Source organism: Callithrix jacchus, chromosome 3 (assembly GCF_049354715.1).
Source record: "Callithrix jacchus isolate 240 chromosome 3, calJac240_pri, whole genome shotgun sequence".
Classification (NCBI taxonomy): Eukaryota; Metazoa; Chordata; class Mammalia; order Primates; family Cebidae; genus Callithrix; species Callithrix jacchus.
The window spans coordinates 21,718,374-21,736,571 of record NC_133504.1 but is presented as its reverse complement, the minus strand read 5'-3'; the positions used below and the strand labels follow the sequence as shown (position 1 = coordinate 21,736,571).

Below are 18,198 nucleotides of genomic sequence, written 5' to 3'. Positions count from 1 at the left end.
CCAGGAGTTCGAGACCAGCCTGAACAACATGGCAAAAGCCTGTCTCTACAAAAATTACAAAAATAAGCTGGGTGTGGCAGTATGTGCACGTAGTCCCAGCTGCTTGGGAGGCTGAGGTGATTGCTTGAGCATGGGAGGTGGAGGTTGTAGTGAGCCAAGACTGCACCACTGCACTACAGTTTGGGAGTGCAGTGCAGTGCAGGCCATATGGAAAAAAAAAAAAAAAAAAAAAAAAAGAAATCAAGGGAAAAATCTATTTTAACAATCATGTAAAAATCATATTTAAAATACTTCAGAAACCTGGGGTTTATTTTAATTCTTTTAATTGTTAGAAGATTTTAAAAACTTTCCATGCATTTGATTGCCATTTCTTTTCTACTTTTTTTCTTCAATTTTTTTTAACATAACAAATTTTTTTTTTTTGAGACCGAGTTTCGCTCCTGTTACCCAGGCTGGAGTGCAATGGCGCAATCTCAGCTCACCGCAACCTCTGCCTCCTGGGTTCAGGCAATTCTCCTGCCTCAGCCTCCTGAGTAGCTGGGATTACAGGCACACGCCACCATGCCCAGCTAATTTTTTGTATTTTTAGTAGAGACGGGGTTTCACCATGTTGACCAGGATGGTCTCGATCTCTTGACCTCGTGATCCACCCGCCTCGGCCTCCCAAAGTGCTGGGATTACAGGCTTGAGCCACCGTGCCCGGCCAACAAATATTTTTTCGTACAACAAAATTCATATGAAATTTTGTAACAAAAACTTATATGAAAATTTGTAACAAAATTTTTATGAACATTTACAACAAAATTTCCTATAACAAAATATTTTTTCATATAACAAAATTTACCATTTTAACTATTTTTAAGTGTACAGTTCTGTGGCATTAAGTACTTTCACACTGTTGTTCACAGAAACTTAGTTTTAAGTGAAAAAAATTTTTTTTTATTTGAGACAGAGTCTTGCTTGTCATCCAGGCTGGAGTGTAGTGGCGTCATCTCTGCTCACTGCAACCACCACCTCCCAGGTTCAAGTGATTCTCCTGCCTCAGTCTCCCAAGTAGCCAGGATTACAGAACATGTCATCATGCCTGGCTAACTCTGGGATTTTTAGTAGAGATGAAGTTTTGCCATGTTGGTTAGGCAGGTCTTGAACTCCTGACCTCAAGTAATCTACCCACCTTGGCTTCCCAAGGTGCTGGGATTATAGCCATGAGGCACTGCACCCAGCCAGTGAAATGTTTTTAAAATAAGCTATATGATACCCCAAGTGCTGATTATTATTTAGTTCTCAATGGTGTAGCTGAGACCATACTTGTCTGCCTGATGAAGTTTGAGGGCAACGACTCTGCCCGAATTCAAAACATTTATAACTACCATCTGAATCATTTACCTATGATTCAGAGTATTTGATGGTAGAGATATTATTCAGAATATTATCAACTGAAATCTGAAAATTCCAGAGCATGCTGCTTTTATATACTGAATGTTAACTGAAAATAAGGAAAACATTAAGAAAACAAACACATTACTTGATTCTATCAGCCATAGAAAGAAACAGATTATACACTTGGCTACAATCCTGCCCAAACATTAGGGACTATGATACAATTTATGCAGTTTCACCAAGAGTTCTGATCTCTCCATTCAGTCAGGCTGATACACAGTCAAGAGAAAAGACAATTCTACTTCTACAAGTCCACTCAAGCACTTACTCCGTAAGTATCCCTTACAGACATAACGACATAAAGTTACAAACACCCCCAACTTATCTGTCTCTGCCCTCTTGCCAGTGGTAGTTTTATTCCCTGGGAAGACAGAGAATTCCATGTGTATATATTCCAAACATTAAAATGGATTACATTTGTAAATATCATTTAGAATAAATAAGCATCTTAAACATGATCCATGAAATAAATTTATTTTGAATTCATATTTCACTGAACTCTATTAGAAAACACAAAACATATTTCAAAAGAAATTCTGATCCAGGGCAGGATTTTTTAAAAAAAGGACATTTATCAGAATCCAACCAATCTGATTTAATATCAATGAAATACAATACAACCTTAAGTATCACAAGTAAAAACATACAAAAAGTATATGTAACACTAATTAAAAACACCAGAACACAAAATTATGTATAAACTCTCCAAGGTATATTAAAAATACAGGTAATACAAGTAGGAAAGCCCACAGCAAAATTAAGTAAAATTAAATGCGGTGTGTAAATACTGGGAATATGTTTTATTTTTTTATAATATAAAACGCTTAAAAGCACACTAAAAATTATAGCAAACTTATTAAAATACATACTTCACAGAAAAAGTTACAGATCAGTTATACTACTCAAATTACTTCAAAGAACCAAATAGCTAATAGAAATCAAGTCTCTATCTCAAGAATTAGATATGAATGTACAGAATCAATTTCAAATATTCTATAGCTTCCTCTTCATTACCTCAACCTGAAGTAGTTATCATTTTTACATTAAATTTTATTTTTAAAAATTGCTACATAATAATTGTACATATTTGTGGGACACAGGTGATACATGCATAAATGCATACAATGTGTAATGATCAAATTAGAGTAACTGGGATCACCTCAGCAGCTACTTTCAAACATTAAGAATAAAAGCTTAGGCAGTGTGTGGTAACTCACACCTGTAATCCCAGCACTTTGGGAGGCCAAGGTGGGTGGGCTGCTTGAGCACAGGAGTTCAAGACCAGCCTGGACAAGTTAGTGAAACCCCATCTCTACAAAAATTACAAAAGCTAGCTGGGTGTGGTGATGCATGCCTGAAGTCCCACCTACTCATGAGGCTTAGGTGGAAGGATCCCTTGAGTGCAGGATGTCAAGGATGCAGTAAGCCATGAGCATGCCACTGCACTCAGACTGGTGACAGAGTGAGACTGTCATTTAAATAAAAAAGGGGAGGTGGGTGCCTTGGCTCACACCTGTAATTCTAGCACTTTGGGAGGCTAAGGTGAGTCAACACTGTCAATGCTGGCAGTGCCCTAGGCAATGATAGGCAATGATGTCAACGTTCTATCTGTTAATCTATAAGCTAACAATAAGAATACTCAACAAACTATTTGCTCCTTTTACCTTTTTTTCCCCCCAAGTTTTTGTCTCCTTACTTGGACTATGATGTTTGAAGGTGGTAGTAGTATGTTAGGTCACTGGAGAACAGCTATGTCACCACTGTCAATGATGGCAGTGCCCTAGGCAATGATGTCAACGTTCTATTTATTAATCTACAAGCTAACAATAACAACACTCACTAATTTGCTCCTTTTACCTTTTTTTCAAGCCTATGTCTCCCTAGTTGGACCATAATTTTAGAGGGCAGAAGTAGTATGTTCCTTATTTTGTACCCTTCAATGGCTTACAAAATAGTACAGATCAATGTGACCTGTACCTACACAGGAGAGAAAGAACAGAGGAAGGGGTTCAGAATGAGGAAAGACAAGAAAGAAAAACGTGTATACAGGGTATAGTCAGTAAACAATGGGAAGTCCAGTTTAGCTAGGGCTCCAAATTTAGGAGCATCAAGGTGATGGCAGCAGCAGCCTATCTGGAGTGGCCACTGTCACGATGCTGGTGGCAGTGGGAGAGGCATGGCCAGGGCTGTGTACTCCATGGAGCCAGTGGAAGCCGGGAACAGGTGGAAGCCCTGTCCCCTTCTGAGCTGGCAAGATGGAAGCCTCACATTCCCTGGGTGCAGCTGCAGCTGCCCAGACATGGCTGTGCACCCAGTCATTCCTGTGCTCTTGGGGGTGGGAGCAGGCAGGAATCCTACTCACTTAGGCACAGCTGCAGTCACCCAAGCCATGGCTGCAGATCTGGGCATCTCTGCACTCTCAGGGGCCTGGGAAGGCCCCCATTCCCCACCACAGGTTCTAAAGTGCCTGCTCCTATGGTCTGACCTCTCCCCACTCCCAGCACCCACTCTGATATTGGAGCAAAGTTGAGGCTGAGGCTGGGCACTGCTGCAACCCAGCCAGGTGTGTGGGTACTCAGGGCAGTGCTGACATGCCAGTGCCCTGCCATCTTAGCCTCCTCCAGACTTTGGGTGCTGATGAGCACGGAAGGAAGGACCGGGGGGCACTGACAGTAGTCTGGCACTGGCCTGCAGGTGCTCTGTGGCATGAACACCGTGGGTGCCATGAACAATGGCAGGAAGCAGACAGGCTCCTGGATGGAAACAGGTGGGTCCCCAGTAAAGCCCCATCTTCAAGGCAAGGCTGGAATGGGAACTTGTAGTGCTTCGCCCAGGCTTGCCCATGGACCAATCAGCATGCACTTCCTCCCCTTTGAAGCCCATAAAAACCGTGGACTCAGCCAAACTCAAAGAGATGATGGGACAACTTGCTTGCGGAGAAGAGCTACCCGCTCCAGGGTCTCCTCTTTGCTGAGAGCTAAACATTCCATGGGATGACCTGGCTGCAGAGAGGGGCTACCCACTCCAGGGTGTCCTCTTTGCTGTTCTATTAATAAAGCTCCCCTTTGCCTTACTCACCCCTCCACTTATCTATGTACCTCATTCTTCCTAGACGTGGAACAAAAACTAGGAACCCACCAAATGATGGGAGTGAAAAAGCTGTAACACAAACAGGGCAAGATATGCCATGTTGCGGGTGACAAGAAGGAAAGAGGAGAGGAAGAGAGAAGGGCTGTGGCCCTTCAGGGGGCTCAGACCTAGCAGCTCCCCAAGCCAGGGCTGTGTCACCCTCTTTGGGGCTCTATGATTCCTGGTGTCTCCAAGCTTCTGGGTGCCACCACAATCCCTGGTGCCAGCTATGGAAGCTGCTTACAGGACACCTGGTCCAGCTGCCTCACAGGCAGCTGGCGCCTGTGCCAGCACCTGCAACTGCCCACCCCACCACAGTCAGTGTGCCTGGCTGTGTGCAGTGGCCAGACTCCACACCTGCTCACTCATACACCCTTTGCCGCTCCACTCGGCCTTGGCAAATCTGGGATCCAGGCTGGCAGCATGAGCCAAGGGCAGCCTTCCTGGCCGAGTGGGCCCAGTGGGTCTGAGCAAAACTCGGGCAAAGGTGCCACTGGCCACAGAGGTTTTTGGCTGGCAAAGTGACACCCCTAGGATCTCGTAACAATGGGAGACAGATGCAATGCATGCAAAGTCAAATCCTGGAAGGTATGTGTGTGCCATTTGGTAGGGTAGTTTTTTGCCACTACATGTTTTCTGCATAAGCATACTTTATAAGTTTTTATGTCAATAAGGCTGACATTAAAGGTCCTCAGATTGGAATTTCTTCATTATAATAGGAAGTTAAAGGAATTATAAATCTTAGCAGATTACTTGTCTAAGTAAAGGAAATAATTACAAAAACTTGTTTTTTCCTACTGTTGACCTTATCAAACAAAGATATGCTCCAGTGTGCTCAAGAGTGTCATTCATTTCTCTCGAGGTTTTGTTTTTTAATAGTTATAAATCTGCTAAACACAATAACAAAACGGTTTTTATAAACTGAGTTTCACCAAATTATTTAGTTGTTATTCTTTTTAAAAGAGTTAATATTTGTAAGTAACTTTATTAAAGTGTAAGGCACGACTTATTCACTTACTTATTCAGCAAATACTTACTGAGTACCTACTTGCCTGGAACTAGTGAACAACAACAATCCCTGCCCTCATGAATTTCCACACTGTAATGGAGGAAATTCACAATAAACTAGTCAAAAATAGAGTAGAAAGTGGTAACATTCTGGACAAAAAGCAGAATATAGCAGACTAGAAATGTGGGGATGGCCTGGAGGGATGGCTGTTACCTGATATAATTGATCAAAAAAGGCTCTATTCATCAAGCAGTTTTGAATATAAGACCTCAAGGAAAAGAGAACATCAAGTACAAACTAGTTTTTGCAGGTAAGTACTTGCCATGTTTAAGAGCATCAGGTTTGGCATGGCTGTACTGGACTAGCAAAGGAAGAGTAGCTAATGAGGCTTGGAAAGGCAACGAGGCTTCACACACGGCTGTAAGGACTTTGGCTTTTACTGTGAGTGGGATGAAAAGCCACTGAAAAGCTTTAAGCAGAGAGTATAATGATCTGACTTTGATCATAAAAGGAGAATTTGGGCTGCTCACGTGAAAGCAGACCGAAGAAGGTAAGTCTGAAAGCAGTTAGTCAGGAGATCAGTACTATAACCCTGGTGAAAAATGAGGGTGGCTAGAACTAGTATGGTGGTAAAAATAATGAGAAGTAGCCACACTGTGAATGTATTTTGAAGTCAGTTGACAGGATACGATGTTGAAAGAACAGTTAATAATGACTCCAGTATGGAAGATGAGAACAAACAGAAGAGCACAGTTGACATTTATTGAAATAAGTAAGATCAATTTGGAGAGAGAATAAAATCAAGAGTTCACTTCTATATATGTTAATTTTGAGATGTCTATTAGAAATACAATTGTAGATGTTAAGACAGCTCTCAGTCTGAAGTTCAGGGAAGGAGACCAGGTGGAGATAAAAATTGGAGAGTCAGCTTATAGATGTTATCAACTAGAAAGCTGGTATGAATAGAAAAGAGAAGGTATCTGAGGACTGAGACCTTGAGCACCCCAGCATTTAAAAGCCCTAGAGATAAGGAGGAACTTGCAAAGGAGGCTGAGAAGAAGCAGTCAATGAGGTAGAAAGAAAACCAGAAGAATGTAATACCAGGGACTCAAATGAAGAAAATGTTTCAAGGAGGGGGCAATCAAGTGAGTCAAAAACCAGGCCAAGGAAGAAGAAAAATGACCTGTGGATTTAACAATATAGATGTCAGGAGCTGTTTCACAATAGCTGTTTCATAACAGCTGTGACAAAGAAAGCCAAGAGTGAAGTGAGTTCAAAATGAAATGAACTGGAGACAGTACAGACAATCTTTTGGGAAAGTTTTATTGTTAAAGGGACCAGAAATTTAGAGAGGTAGTTGGAAGGACATGAGGGAAAGTTCCTTTTTAAAAAGACTTAAGATACGGGATATTTGTTTGCTAACATGAATGATTCAGTAGAGAAAAAAAAGTATAATGATGCAGGAGAGAGTGCAAAGTACTACGGCAGGCAAAAAAGAATCATAGTACGCCAACGGTTGAGTTTACTCTAGATGGGAACAGAAACAGGTCATCCAAAGTAAAAGGAAGAAAGGCAAAATGTTTGCCAACAGATAAGACTAACTAGCAGAAGTGATTGTGGGAAAGTTTTCTTCTAACTGCTTCTATTTTCTCAGTGAAGTAGGAAGAAAGCATTGGTCCTTGTGAAAAGCAAGGAGAAGGTAAAAAATTATCACCTAGAAAGTAGAAGAATAAATGCACTGAGGAAATATAATAGGGTGACCAGAAGGTGCTAATTTGACATTGTTGGTTACATATTGAAAGTTAGGCTAGTTAAAATAGTCATATGCTTTCCTCAGCCATATTCCACAGACCAGGTTAAGGCACAAAGGAAGTGGAGAGTTGGATTTCACAAAGTTTTTTGGTTATTGGTAATAATGGAAGAAAGGGCAAGAGAGTTGAGCCTTTGGAAATTATTATAAATGATTATAGAATTTAAGTCAGGTAAGGAAAATGGAAACAAGAGAGAGAGAGAATAAAAGAATCTAGTAGGATCCATGGATCCAAATGGGACAGATGTTTTGGAGGCAGACTCCTAAAGGAATAATGAAGTAGTGATCAGGGAGTGGAATGATTATAAATGAGGCTTAGAGTTATTACTGATAATGCAAATTTTAATGGCATGGCAATAGGTGAGAGTTTTAAGTTAAAGTGAGAGACAAGATGATTTAAAGGGGAATGATCCAGAAAATAAGCCAGGCTCATGGTGGTGGCTCATGCCTGTAATCCCAGAACTTTGGGAGGCCAAGGCACGAGCATTGCTGGACCCCAGGAGTTTGAGCCAAGCCTGGTAAGACAGTGCAACCCCATCTCTACAAAAAATAGAAAGTCAGCTGGGTGTAGTGACACTTGCCTGTGGTTCAGTTATTCCGGAGGCTAAGGAGGAAGGATTGCTTGAGCTCAGGAAGTGCAGGCAGTAGTGAGCCATGACTGCGGCACTGTATTCTAGCCTGGGCAACAGAGCAAGACTCGTTCTCAAAAAAAGAAAAAAGAAAGAGAAAGAAAATGAAAACAAAAGGCCTTGTTCTATAGGTAGTATAATCTTTTTTTATACGAAAACTGCAAAGAACGATGACAATGTTGGGAGGAGTGACAGTGGTCAGGTGTTAAACTCTTCAGAAGATAAGCGTCTACAGATGACCCTAACATAGAGTGATACAGTCTGGTAGCAGAAGCATCAAGGTAGAGGGATGAGGAGAATGGCAGGGTTAGGCAGCAGGGAGAGTCTGGCAATGAAAAGCAAAGGAAACACTTCCTTCACCTACCTCTAGACCCAGTAACACTAAGGGATGAGAGAGAAAACAGGTAGCATGTAAGAGAGCTACAGAACAGTGCATTCGGAGACAAGCCAGGTTTTCAAGCAAAAAAGGTGAAGACATATTTAGAAGTTTAAAATACAGTGAACTTTGCTAACAATGTACTATAAGAGTTTTCTGGAAGAGACTATGCGTTGGTGCAAAAGTAATTGCAGTTTTGCTTTCAATGACAAAAACCCTGATTACTTTTGGACCAACATATAGAAAACTATGCAGGGGGTGGGGGCAGATCAGGGTATGACCAGAGTCATCTGGTGATGGGAAAGTCTAGGCAACGAGGGAAAGCTGGAGTCCTGGGCTTCTTGTAGTGACTGAAGTAAAGAGAGATAAAAGGGTAAAATGGAATTGGCCCACTCAGGTTCGAATACAGTTTTTAAAAGAAAGATAAAATCGGCCAGGCGCGCGGTGGCTCACACCTGTAATCCCAGCACTTTGGGAGGCCGAGGTCGGCAGATCATCTGAGGTCAGGAGTTCGAGACCAGCCTGGCCAACATGGAGAAACGCCACCCCTATATACTTAAAAAGAAAAATAAAAATAAAACCAGAGTGCCAGTTAGCATATTGCCCCTTAGCTCCAAATCTACTCTTCATTGTCCAGCTTGTGATGCTAGAGCTGGATGTTGTAAACATTTCTTCTTTGCTTGCTATCATGATATTAAGCTATGTCAGTAAAATTGAGAGGGTCAAGGTGAAGAAGCTTCTCTTCCTGATTAGCACACTTCTTTTCTTCTTGTTACCACAGCAGGTGGGACACACAGCAGCACTCACCCCTACAGGCACCTTCTAGGAGTGTTTGGCCAGTGCCCCTAGCAGCTTCCCTGTGAGTTTCAGCAGCATCTGCAATGACCACTTCCCAGAGTTCTGCTGATGCTCAGCCAGCATCCCAGCCAGAGCAGCACCAGGCAAGATCCCCTGGCATCCCAGCAGCCTTCCCAGTGAATTCAATGACTACTCAAGTGGCTTTCCAGTACAATCTACTGACACTCCAGGCAGTTTCGTCAGCTCCACAGCGGACACTTTCCTCTTTGCCAGCCCCAGACTGTGTTGCCATCGAGTGAGCTATTGCCATACCCCACCCAGTAAGGTCTGAATCTCAGCCTTAAGGATGGGGTTCAGGTTTCTTTTAAAAATTGTGTCTTCTTTGGGTATTCTGCCTCAGCACTAAAAATAGCAGCTGCTTCCTAGTATGTATCAGCTATTACTGTATGCTTTTAAAAAAGTTTTATGATCTCTAGTCCTCTCATTTTGTTGTTTATTACAATTTTTCAACTTTTATTTTTTTTTGAGACAGAGTCTCACTGTCGCCCAGGCTGGAGTGCAGTGGTGCAGTCTTTGACTCACTGCAACCTCCACCTCCCAGGTTCAAGTGATTCTCCTGCCTCAGCCTCCTGAGTAGCTGGGACCACAGGTGTGTGCCACCACACCCAGCTAATTTTTGCATTTTTAGTAGAGATGAGTTTCACCATGTTGGCCAGGCTGGTCTGGAACTCCTGACCTCAGGTGATCCACCCACCTCACCCTCCCAAAGTGCTGGGATTACAGGTGTAAACCACCATGCCCAGCCTATGATAGATTTTAAACAAGATGACTGATCATTCCTACCATATAAAGTTTATCTTACAGCAGTGTGTATACATATGTATCTAAGCCAGTGTTTATGTATATGTATGTGTATGTGATCCAAAATAAAACCAGCTCTGTATATCAAAGCATGTAGCTACTGACGTAAGGAAAGTGTCAAATTCCTGCAGCTATCACTACGTTCTTGGGCAGGTTGCTTAAATGCTGCAGGCCTCCATTGTTCATCTGAAATATGACAGATTACATGACCACATTCCTTCCAGCTCTAAGATTCTATTTATATGATTGTGAATTCTCAAATACTAAATATTTCCAGATTTTTATCAAGAACGTCATACGTATTTATTTCATTTATGTACAAAAACAAATGGCTTTGCTTAGGTTGTTCGAAAGTTATTTCATTTATAATGTCACTCGCTTTTTATTTCACTAATTATATTACTTAATATATTTACTTAATGATTTTCTATGACTCCTGTAAGGCTTCTCAGTTTTAGAGGATTGGTAAAGCACAGAAGGACACTCCTTGGTAACTTAATAAAAGCAATTCTATAATATCAAGGTAACAGAATTGAGCTGCAATGAAACAAGGTTGAATTGAATTTGTGACTAATACACAGTCTGTAACATGATCATACCTGTTTATGTTTTTGCAGTGGTTTCTTTTCGTGTAATTTTTTATCTCCATATTTCTTGTATGTTAAAGGTATTCCATATTTAGCAGCAGGCTTTGTAATTTTCTGAGCAGGCATAACAGAAATGGAGTTTTGTCCTGAAGCTGGTCTTTTAGCTACACGAAAAGATACAAAGAATTTTGTCAGCAGTTCTTTATATTAACTCTTTACTTTCGGAATTCTTCAAAATAGCACTTTTTAATTTTAATAATCATTGATTGTATTTGAAACTTTCCATCATCTATCTTATTCATCCCTTAGTATTTATTAATGCCTTAACTATTTTACCCTAAAGTCACTTTTTGACAGATGCTTAAAGCCAAATTCCTCTAACATGCTAAAGTTTTTCATATTAAAAAAAATCCCTATAATTGACTGTGGGTAATTATTGCATGTATTGGCGAATATACTAAAAAAAATTAATCATGAATATACAAAAAAAACATTTAGTTGTAGACTTCAAATGCATAAACTGTATGGTATGTGAGTTATGTATCGATAGAGCTGTTAAAAATAAATTTTAAAAAATTTATTTTAGAAACTACTTTCAAAATCAAAAGAAAATCAAGAGAAACTGATAAGCTTTAATGACATCAATATAAGCAACTTTTATCCTTCATATAATGTCTGAATGATATAGACCTACAGACCTGTCAAAGGAGAAATATCTTAAAACAATCATCATCACTAAGGGTTCCACAAAATGGATACCTTATAGACTGTTGGCAGAAATATAAATTGGTTAAACTTTCTGGAGAGCAATCTAAATTAAGAATACTGTTTATGATCTGATATTAAAGAAATAATCAGAGAAACCCCATGCACAACAGTAAACCCTGCAGTGTTACATATTTAATCCTTATTGAAGCCTAGGTGAGTTCAGTCTTAGAAGGAATAAATTCAAGAGAAAAACCCTAAAGTAATAAAAAGAAAATTCCACTATTTATTCACATCTTTGGAGGATATTAAAAGAAGTCAGAGTACAGTCTACATAAACCTTTAGCGAAACCCTCTCTCCATCTCTTATTTTCTGTATGTGCTAAGACACCCCTCTGCTCAAACTCCCCCAAAGCCTGAGCAGCAGCTTGCTTGCTTCCACTTCCAGACCACTGTCTAGCTCAGGATTTCATAACGTGCTAAACTAACTTAAATCAATCTCTTCCAGAAGTGTTCTTCCTTTTTAGGAGGGGAAAGAAAAAAAATCTATAACTGATAGTTCAAAATGAAATATGACAAAACTGGGCCGGGCGCGGTGGCTCAAGCCTGTAATCCCAGCACTTTGGGAGGCCGAGGCGGGTGGATCACAAGGTTAAGAGATTGAGACCATCCTGGTCAACATGGTGAAACACCGTCTCTACTAAAAATACAAAAAATTAGCTGGGCATGGTGGCGCGTGCCTGTAATCCCAGCTACTCGGGAGGCTGAGGCAGAAGAATTGCCTGAACCCAGGAGGCGGAGGTTGTGGTGAGCCGAGATCGTGCCATTGCACTCCAGCCTGGGTAACAAGAGCAAAACTCTGTCTCAAAAAAAAAAAAAAAAGAAATATGACAAAACTCAGTTCTTCAAAAAAATGTGACTGTATTAGAAAATGTTCATCATATAATAGCATAAATTAAAAGAAACAAAACTTCTAATAACATTCTCAATGTGTAGTCACTATGCATAAATCATCAAAAAAATAATCAAATACAACTGTGTGTTAAAACTGGAGTAATTTTTATTTCCTTAAAACATTTTTATAATGAATATATATATATATTTAATATAATTTAGTAAACTCTTTTAAAAATAACAACAATATAAGCCATTAAGTTGGCATCTTAGAGATTCAGAAGTAATTTCTGTTGACAATATGGGATATATGATGTGATATGGAAAGGTTTCCCAAACACATACTCCAACTGCATCTTGACCCAGAAACCAGGAATCGCAAGGAAAAAATATTTCCCTTTGAATGTTCAACTGTACAATCAAATTAGAACTTACAGATACATATATACACACATACACATACAGTCACAATACTGCAACCTGGCTAAACAATGAAATCAAAGAAATACAGTGTATGCCAGAAAAGGGGCTAGAGGTACAAAAGCATAAAAAATAAAGATTTCTAAGAAACAGATAAGAACAGTCCCATCTACTTTCCAGAGAAAAGGAAGAATTACTTAATTGATTATTGAGCATTTTTCAGGATCAGTGACAAGGCTACCTACGGCATGAAGTCTAATGTAGGGAACTGGAGACCACGAAGTATTTATCAGCAATACTACCCCTATTAGGCATTTCATTCCACCAAATGCTCTTACAGCAAATTACTTTCTAATTCCTACATGGGTTTACCCATGTGGAAAGAAAACGCTGATACTGGGTATTTCTGGCTTTTGTGACAAAGAGACTTTTGATTAAGATATGATTCCTACGAAGCTTGACTGCCGACTGTGCAGAGAAATCATGCTGATTCTGTTGAGTACCTCAGTTTCCTGTGAATTCTGTTTGAGTGACTTCTCAGGGATTGGTGGTTTCTGCACAATGGGAGGATGTCTACAGGTCTTGAAGAAGGGCTGAGTGCAGTCTGCCTTCCTAAGAACAAACACACTGCCATACCACTTCTAGCTAAATGGGCTCATTTTTATGATATGGCATCTATTTTCATTAATTTATCCAAACTCAAAATGGAGTAGAACATACAAATAATTATGTTTGAAAAAATATATAACCTTCACATATTAAATAACTTCCACTGATTTTAGAAATCCATCCTGAAATCATTCCATTCAGGAAAAAAAATAATTACCCTCTCACATAGATACATGTAAACACATACACATAGTATGTAACCATATCCACAGTCTTACGATTCTAATGCCACTGGTCACATTGTTTAAAAGAAAACCTGTCTTTAATAAAGTGCTTTACTTCACATTCACTTACTTGAAAAAATTCAGAATATGAAATATTTCTCAAAGATAATATTTTATGGCCAGGTGGCTCACCTGAGGTCAGTAGTTCAAGACAAGCCTCGCCAACATGGTGAAACCCCATCTCTACTAAAAATACAAAAAATTAGCTGGGCATGGTGGTAGATGCCTATAATCCCAGCTACTCAGGAGGCTGAGACGGGAGAATCACTTGAACCCAGGAGGTGGAGATTGTAGTGAGCCAAGATCGCTCCACTGCACTCCAGCCTGGGGAACAAGAACGAAACTTCATCTCAAAAAAAAGACAGTATTTTATATAAAGATTTACACCAAAATTGGACATTTTATAATTCTATAACAACATTCTCAAAACATCAGCTATGCATTTGATAAGACATAAGATTTCAGGCCAAATTTCATTTAAATAAAAGACAGGAAATGTTATTAATTTGTAAGAAATATATATTGCCATAAATCATTTAGTAATTCTAATTTGCAGTTCCACTGGATTAAATTTATCCTAGAATTATCCCAACTTACTATATCTACATATATTTCCAGTGTAATTAGGTTTGATTACCACAAACAGATGAAAGGCTTCATATCAGATTTCATTTACCTGGTACAGGCTGTGACCCAAACTTTGAAAATGTTTTCAGACAGAATTCTTCTGCAATAAGCTTAGATTGAAAGAGAAAAAAAAATTAGAAAAGATGTTACATTTTTGAAATAAAAAACCTACCCATTAATCATAATACATTTTCCCATTTTTTAGTAATAATTACGTTGTCAAATAAACTGTACTAAAATCAAGTTGGAAAAAAAAAAAAGGCAGCTGTTGTGGTTCATGCCTGAAATCCCAGCACTTTAGGAGGCTGAGAGGAGGACTCCTTGAGCACAGGAATTAGAGGTCAGCCCTCCCAACATAATGAGATCTCATCTCTATTTTAAAAATTAAGAAAAATTTTAAAAATTCATTCAATAAATTCCTCTCATGCTAACTCCCTCCCAATATTATTAATGTATATATCTATATGTTTTTGAGACAGGGTCTTGCTTTGTCTCTCAGGCTGGAGTACAGTGACACAACAGTGGCTCACTATAGCCTTGACCTCCCAGGCCCAAGCAATCCTCCCAACTCAGCCTCCTGATTAGTTGAGACCATAGGTGTAATTCCAGCTACTCAGGAGGCTGAGGCAGGAGAATCACTTGAACCCAGAAGGCAGAGGTTGCAGTGAGCCGGGTCCAGCCTAGGTAACAGAGACAGACTCAGAGTTAACTGGATTTAAGCTTTTTTTTTTTTTTTCTTACTTTGTGGGGAAGGAAAAGGCAAGTGAATTTTTTTTTTCAAGAGAACCGAGCTTTGGTGAGAGAATCTTCCTACAGTAACAGTGGTCCAGACACTCCAATAGGCAAAAAAATAATAATACATGATCTCAGGGGGTCATTTTTCCCGTTAAGAAAACCCCTAGAGCAGTTCTCAAAGTCTCATACTAGCAGTACCAGCATCACCTGGAACTTACTAAATATGCAAAGGCTCCACCTCAAAATTACTGCAACTGAGACTGTGGCAGTGAGACTCAGCAATGCCCTCTAGGTGATTCTGATGTGTGCTCAAGTTTGTGAACCTCTTCACTAGCGGACAAATGTAAGAGCCAAGTCTGGCTCACAGGCACTTTAGAGCAACTATGTGAAGGTGCGCTGTCTTCTCAACAAATGCAGTTTTTTACTTTTCTTTTTCTTGGAAGAAAACAGGTGGTTTATGATCTCCATCTTGTCCCCAAATAGAACCATTTCTTCCACTGTCGGAGAAGTCTTTCTTTTTCTATGTTAATGCTCATGTGAATTGAGAGATGGGGCATATAGAATCCAAGATCCTGAAACCTCCATATTGTGTTGTCCAGTAGAGTAGCCACTACCCACATATATATATTTGAATTAAAATTTGAGAGAGAGAGACATATATATGTATAAAGCTTTTCAGTCATTCCAACAACATTTCAAGTGCTTATTAACCACATGTGGCTAATGGCTGCAATACTGAACAACACAGACACAGAGCACTGTCATCATCACAGAGCATTCTACTGGACAGCACCTATATTCCTAATGAATCAGAACTTGTCCATGGTTTTTCAAGCCATATCCAGGAATAACTTGCCAGAGTGCATCAGACTAAAAACTATGCCCTATCAACCATGGCAGATGGCCTTGAGAGGATTTAGGTATTAAAATGATAGGGAGCATTATAGTGATACTGGAAATAATAGTTCATATGTTAAAGTAAAGCTCATGAATTGTTCCAAAGTTATAGCCTTTCCAAAAATGTGTCACAACTACTCAGGAGGCTGAGGTGGGAAGACTGACTGAGCTCCAGAGGTGGAGGTTGCAGTGAGCTGAGACTGTGTCACTCTGCTCCAGCCTGGATGACAGAGTAAGACTAAGTACTGAAGTGATATACAGTAGAAAATAAATCTGAGGAACAATAGACAAAGGTTTTTATGAAGACTGAAATCTAAGTGGTGCTTAAATAGCAACAAGTAGGGTCTATGTATATATTAAACATGTAATGTCAAATGCTCTATTTGTGAGTAATCACAATCTGTCCTTGTTTCTTTTCATATTGTAGTTTTGCACATTTTAAGCTTGAATATTTTCTCTTTCATTGCTAGCTAGATAAATTCCAGTACTTCAGCCTTGAGACAGTATGTTCCAACTCCCAGCAGGGGGAGAAAGAAACCTGAGCAAGACTAAATAAAGTCATTGTTTCTCTCTAGTGGCTGCCAGAAAAACAATAGTACACTATATCATAAAAGTGTCCTTGCAAACATTATTTGTAACAAAGGAGTCTTGTAAGGCGCCCACATTTCAGAGGTTGTTGCTATGACCTATACAAGTAACCTATGACCTCTAAAGTTTAGTTGGCTTTCTTGCTTACTAATGCCTTCTCCTGGTAGTAATAGTTAAATCAACATCTCTGTTTTCTGAAGAGTATTTGGTCACATGCGTGTTCTGTAAAGCCAGAAGGATATATGATACCTCCTTCTGCTTTATGAGCACATAAAACAAAAAAAACCTAGTTTTGCTGAATATCTTATTTACTGAAGAGATTAACATTTACTCAACAAAGGCCACACTAAACCAGAAAAGTAAAACAATTCCAATTTCAGGTGATCCCATTTTTATGAATAACTTAATTGATTTGATATAGATTGTTTTAAAAATCTGTGAAATTAAAATTCAGCTAAACTCAACAAATATTTATTATGTACCTATATGTGTGCACTAAAGGAGAAATCATGAGTCCGTAATCCAGTATATCTACATATAAATGGATTCTAGTAATTTCCTATCAAATAGAATATAGCTATAATCATAAAAATTATGTTAATAATACATATATAGGCCAAGCGTGATGGCTCATGCCTGTAATCCTAGCACTTTGGGAGGCCAGGGTGGGCAGATCACTTGAGCTCAGGAGTTCAAGACCAGAATGGACAATATGGTGAGACACCGTTTCTACAAAAAATACAAAAATTAACTGGGCATGGTGACATGTGCCTGTAGTTCAAGCTACTTGGGAGACTGAGATGGGAGGATGGCTTGAGCCTGGGAGGTAGCAGCTACAGTGAGCTGTGATCTGTAGTTCTGTTGCCCATTGCATTCCAGCCTGGGCAACAGAACTACAACCTGTCTCAAAAATAATTTTAAAAAAATGTATATTAGAATACACTGATATGTAAGTAATGTTTAAGACATTTTGAGCACTTACATGCTGGACATTAAGCACTTTATGTGTGTTATCACTTTTAATTCTCACAACAACCTTTTTTTTTTTTTTTGAGACAGAGTTTCACTCTTGTTACCCAGGCTGGAGTGCAATGGCGTGATCTCGGCTCACCGCAACCTCTGCCTCCTGGGTTCAGGCAATTCTCCTGCCTCAGCCTCCCGAGTAGCTGGGATTACAGGCACGCGCCACCATGCCCAGCTAATTTTTTGTATTTTTTAGTAGAGACGGGGTTTCACCATGTTGACCAGGATGGTCTCGATCTCTTGACCGCGTGATCCACCCACCTCAGCCTCCCAAAGTGCTGGGATTACAGGTGTGAGCCACTGCGCCCGGCCCCACAACAACCTTATAGATACATTTAAAAATCCCTTTGCTCACAGGTGAGGGAAGTGAGGCACAGAAATGCTGAATAATTTTACAGTTACGAATCCAGAGAACAGAGGAATAATGCACAACTGGAAAGCAAACATTAGGAAAACAGTTAAATAAGAATGGAAACACTGGGGGAACTGGTTTACACCTATAATCCCAGCACTTTGGAAGGCCAAGGTGGGAGGATCACTTGAGGCCAGAATCAAGACAAGCCTGGATAACATAGTGAGACCCCATCTCTAAAAATTTTTTAAAATATTAGCTGAATGTGGTACTGCACACCTGTAGTCTCAGCTACTCAGGAGGCTGAGGCAGAAGGATTACTTGAGCCCAGGATTTTAGGCTGTAGTGAGCTATGATTTTGCCACTGTACTCCAGCCTGCACAACAGAGCAAAACTCTGTCTGAAGAAAAAGATGGAGCATGGAA

The 18,198-nt window shown here is 39.8% G+C and overlaps 1 protein-coding gene across 25 annotated transcripts in view; it reads right to left on the bottom strand.

The window, feature by feature from the left end:
• NEK1 (NIMA related kinase 1) overlaps positions 1–18,198 on the bottom strand; it is a 257,207-nt gene that overhangs the window by 197,984 nt on the left and 41,025 nt on the right. For all 25 annotated transcript variants that reach the window (XM_078366260.1, XM_078366264.1, XM_078366266.1 and 22 more), the window contains 2 exons: positions 14,228–14,288; positions 10,652–10,803 (listed from right to left, as the gene is read on the bottom strand). In XM_078366260.1, the coding sequence (XP_078222386.1) occupies positions 10,652–10,803; positions 14,228–14,288 (213 nt within the window). The remainder of the gene's footprint in view (positions 1–10,651; positions 10,804–14,227; positions 14,289–18,198) is intronic.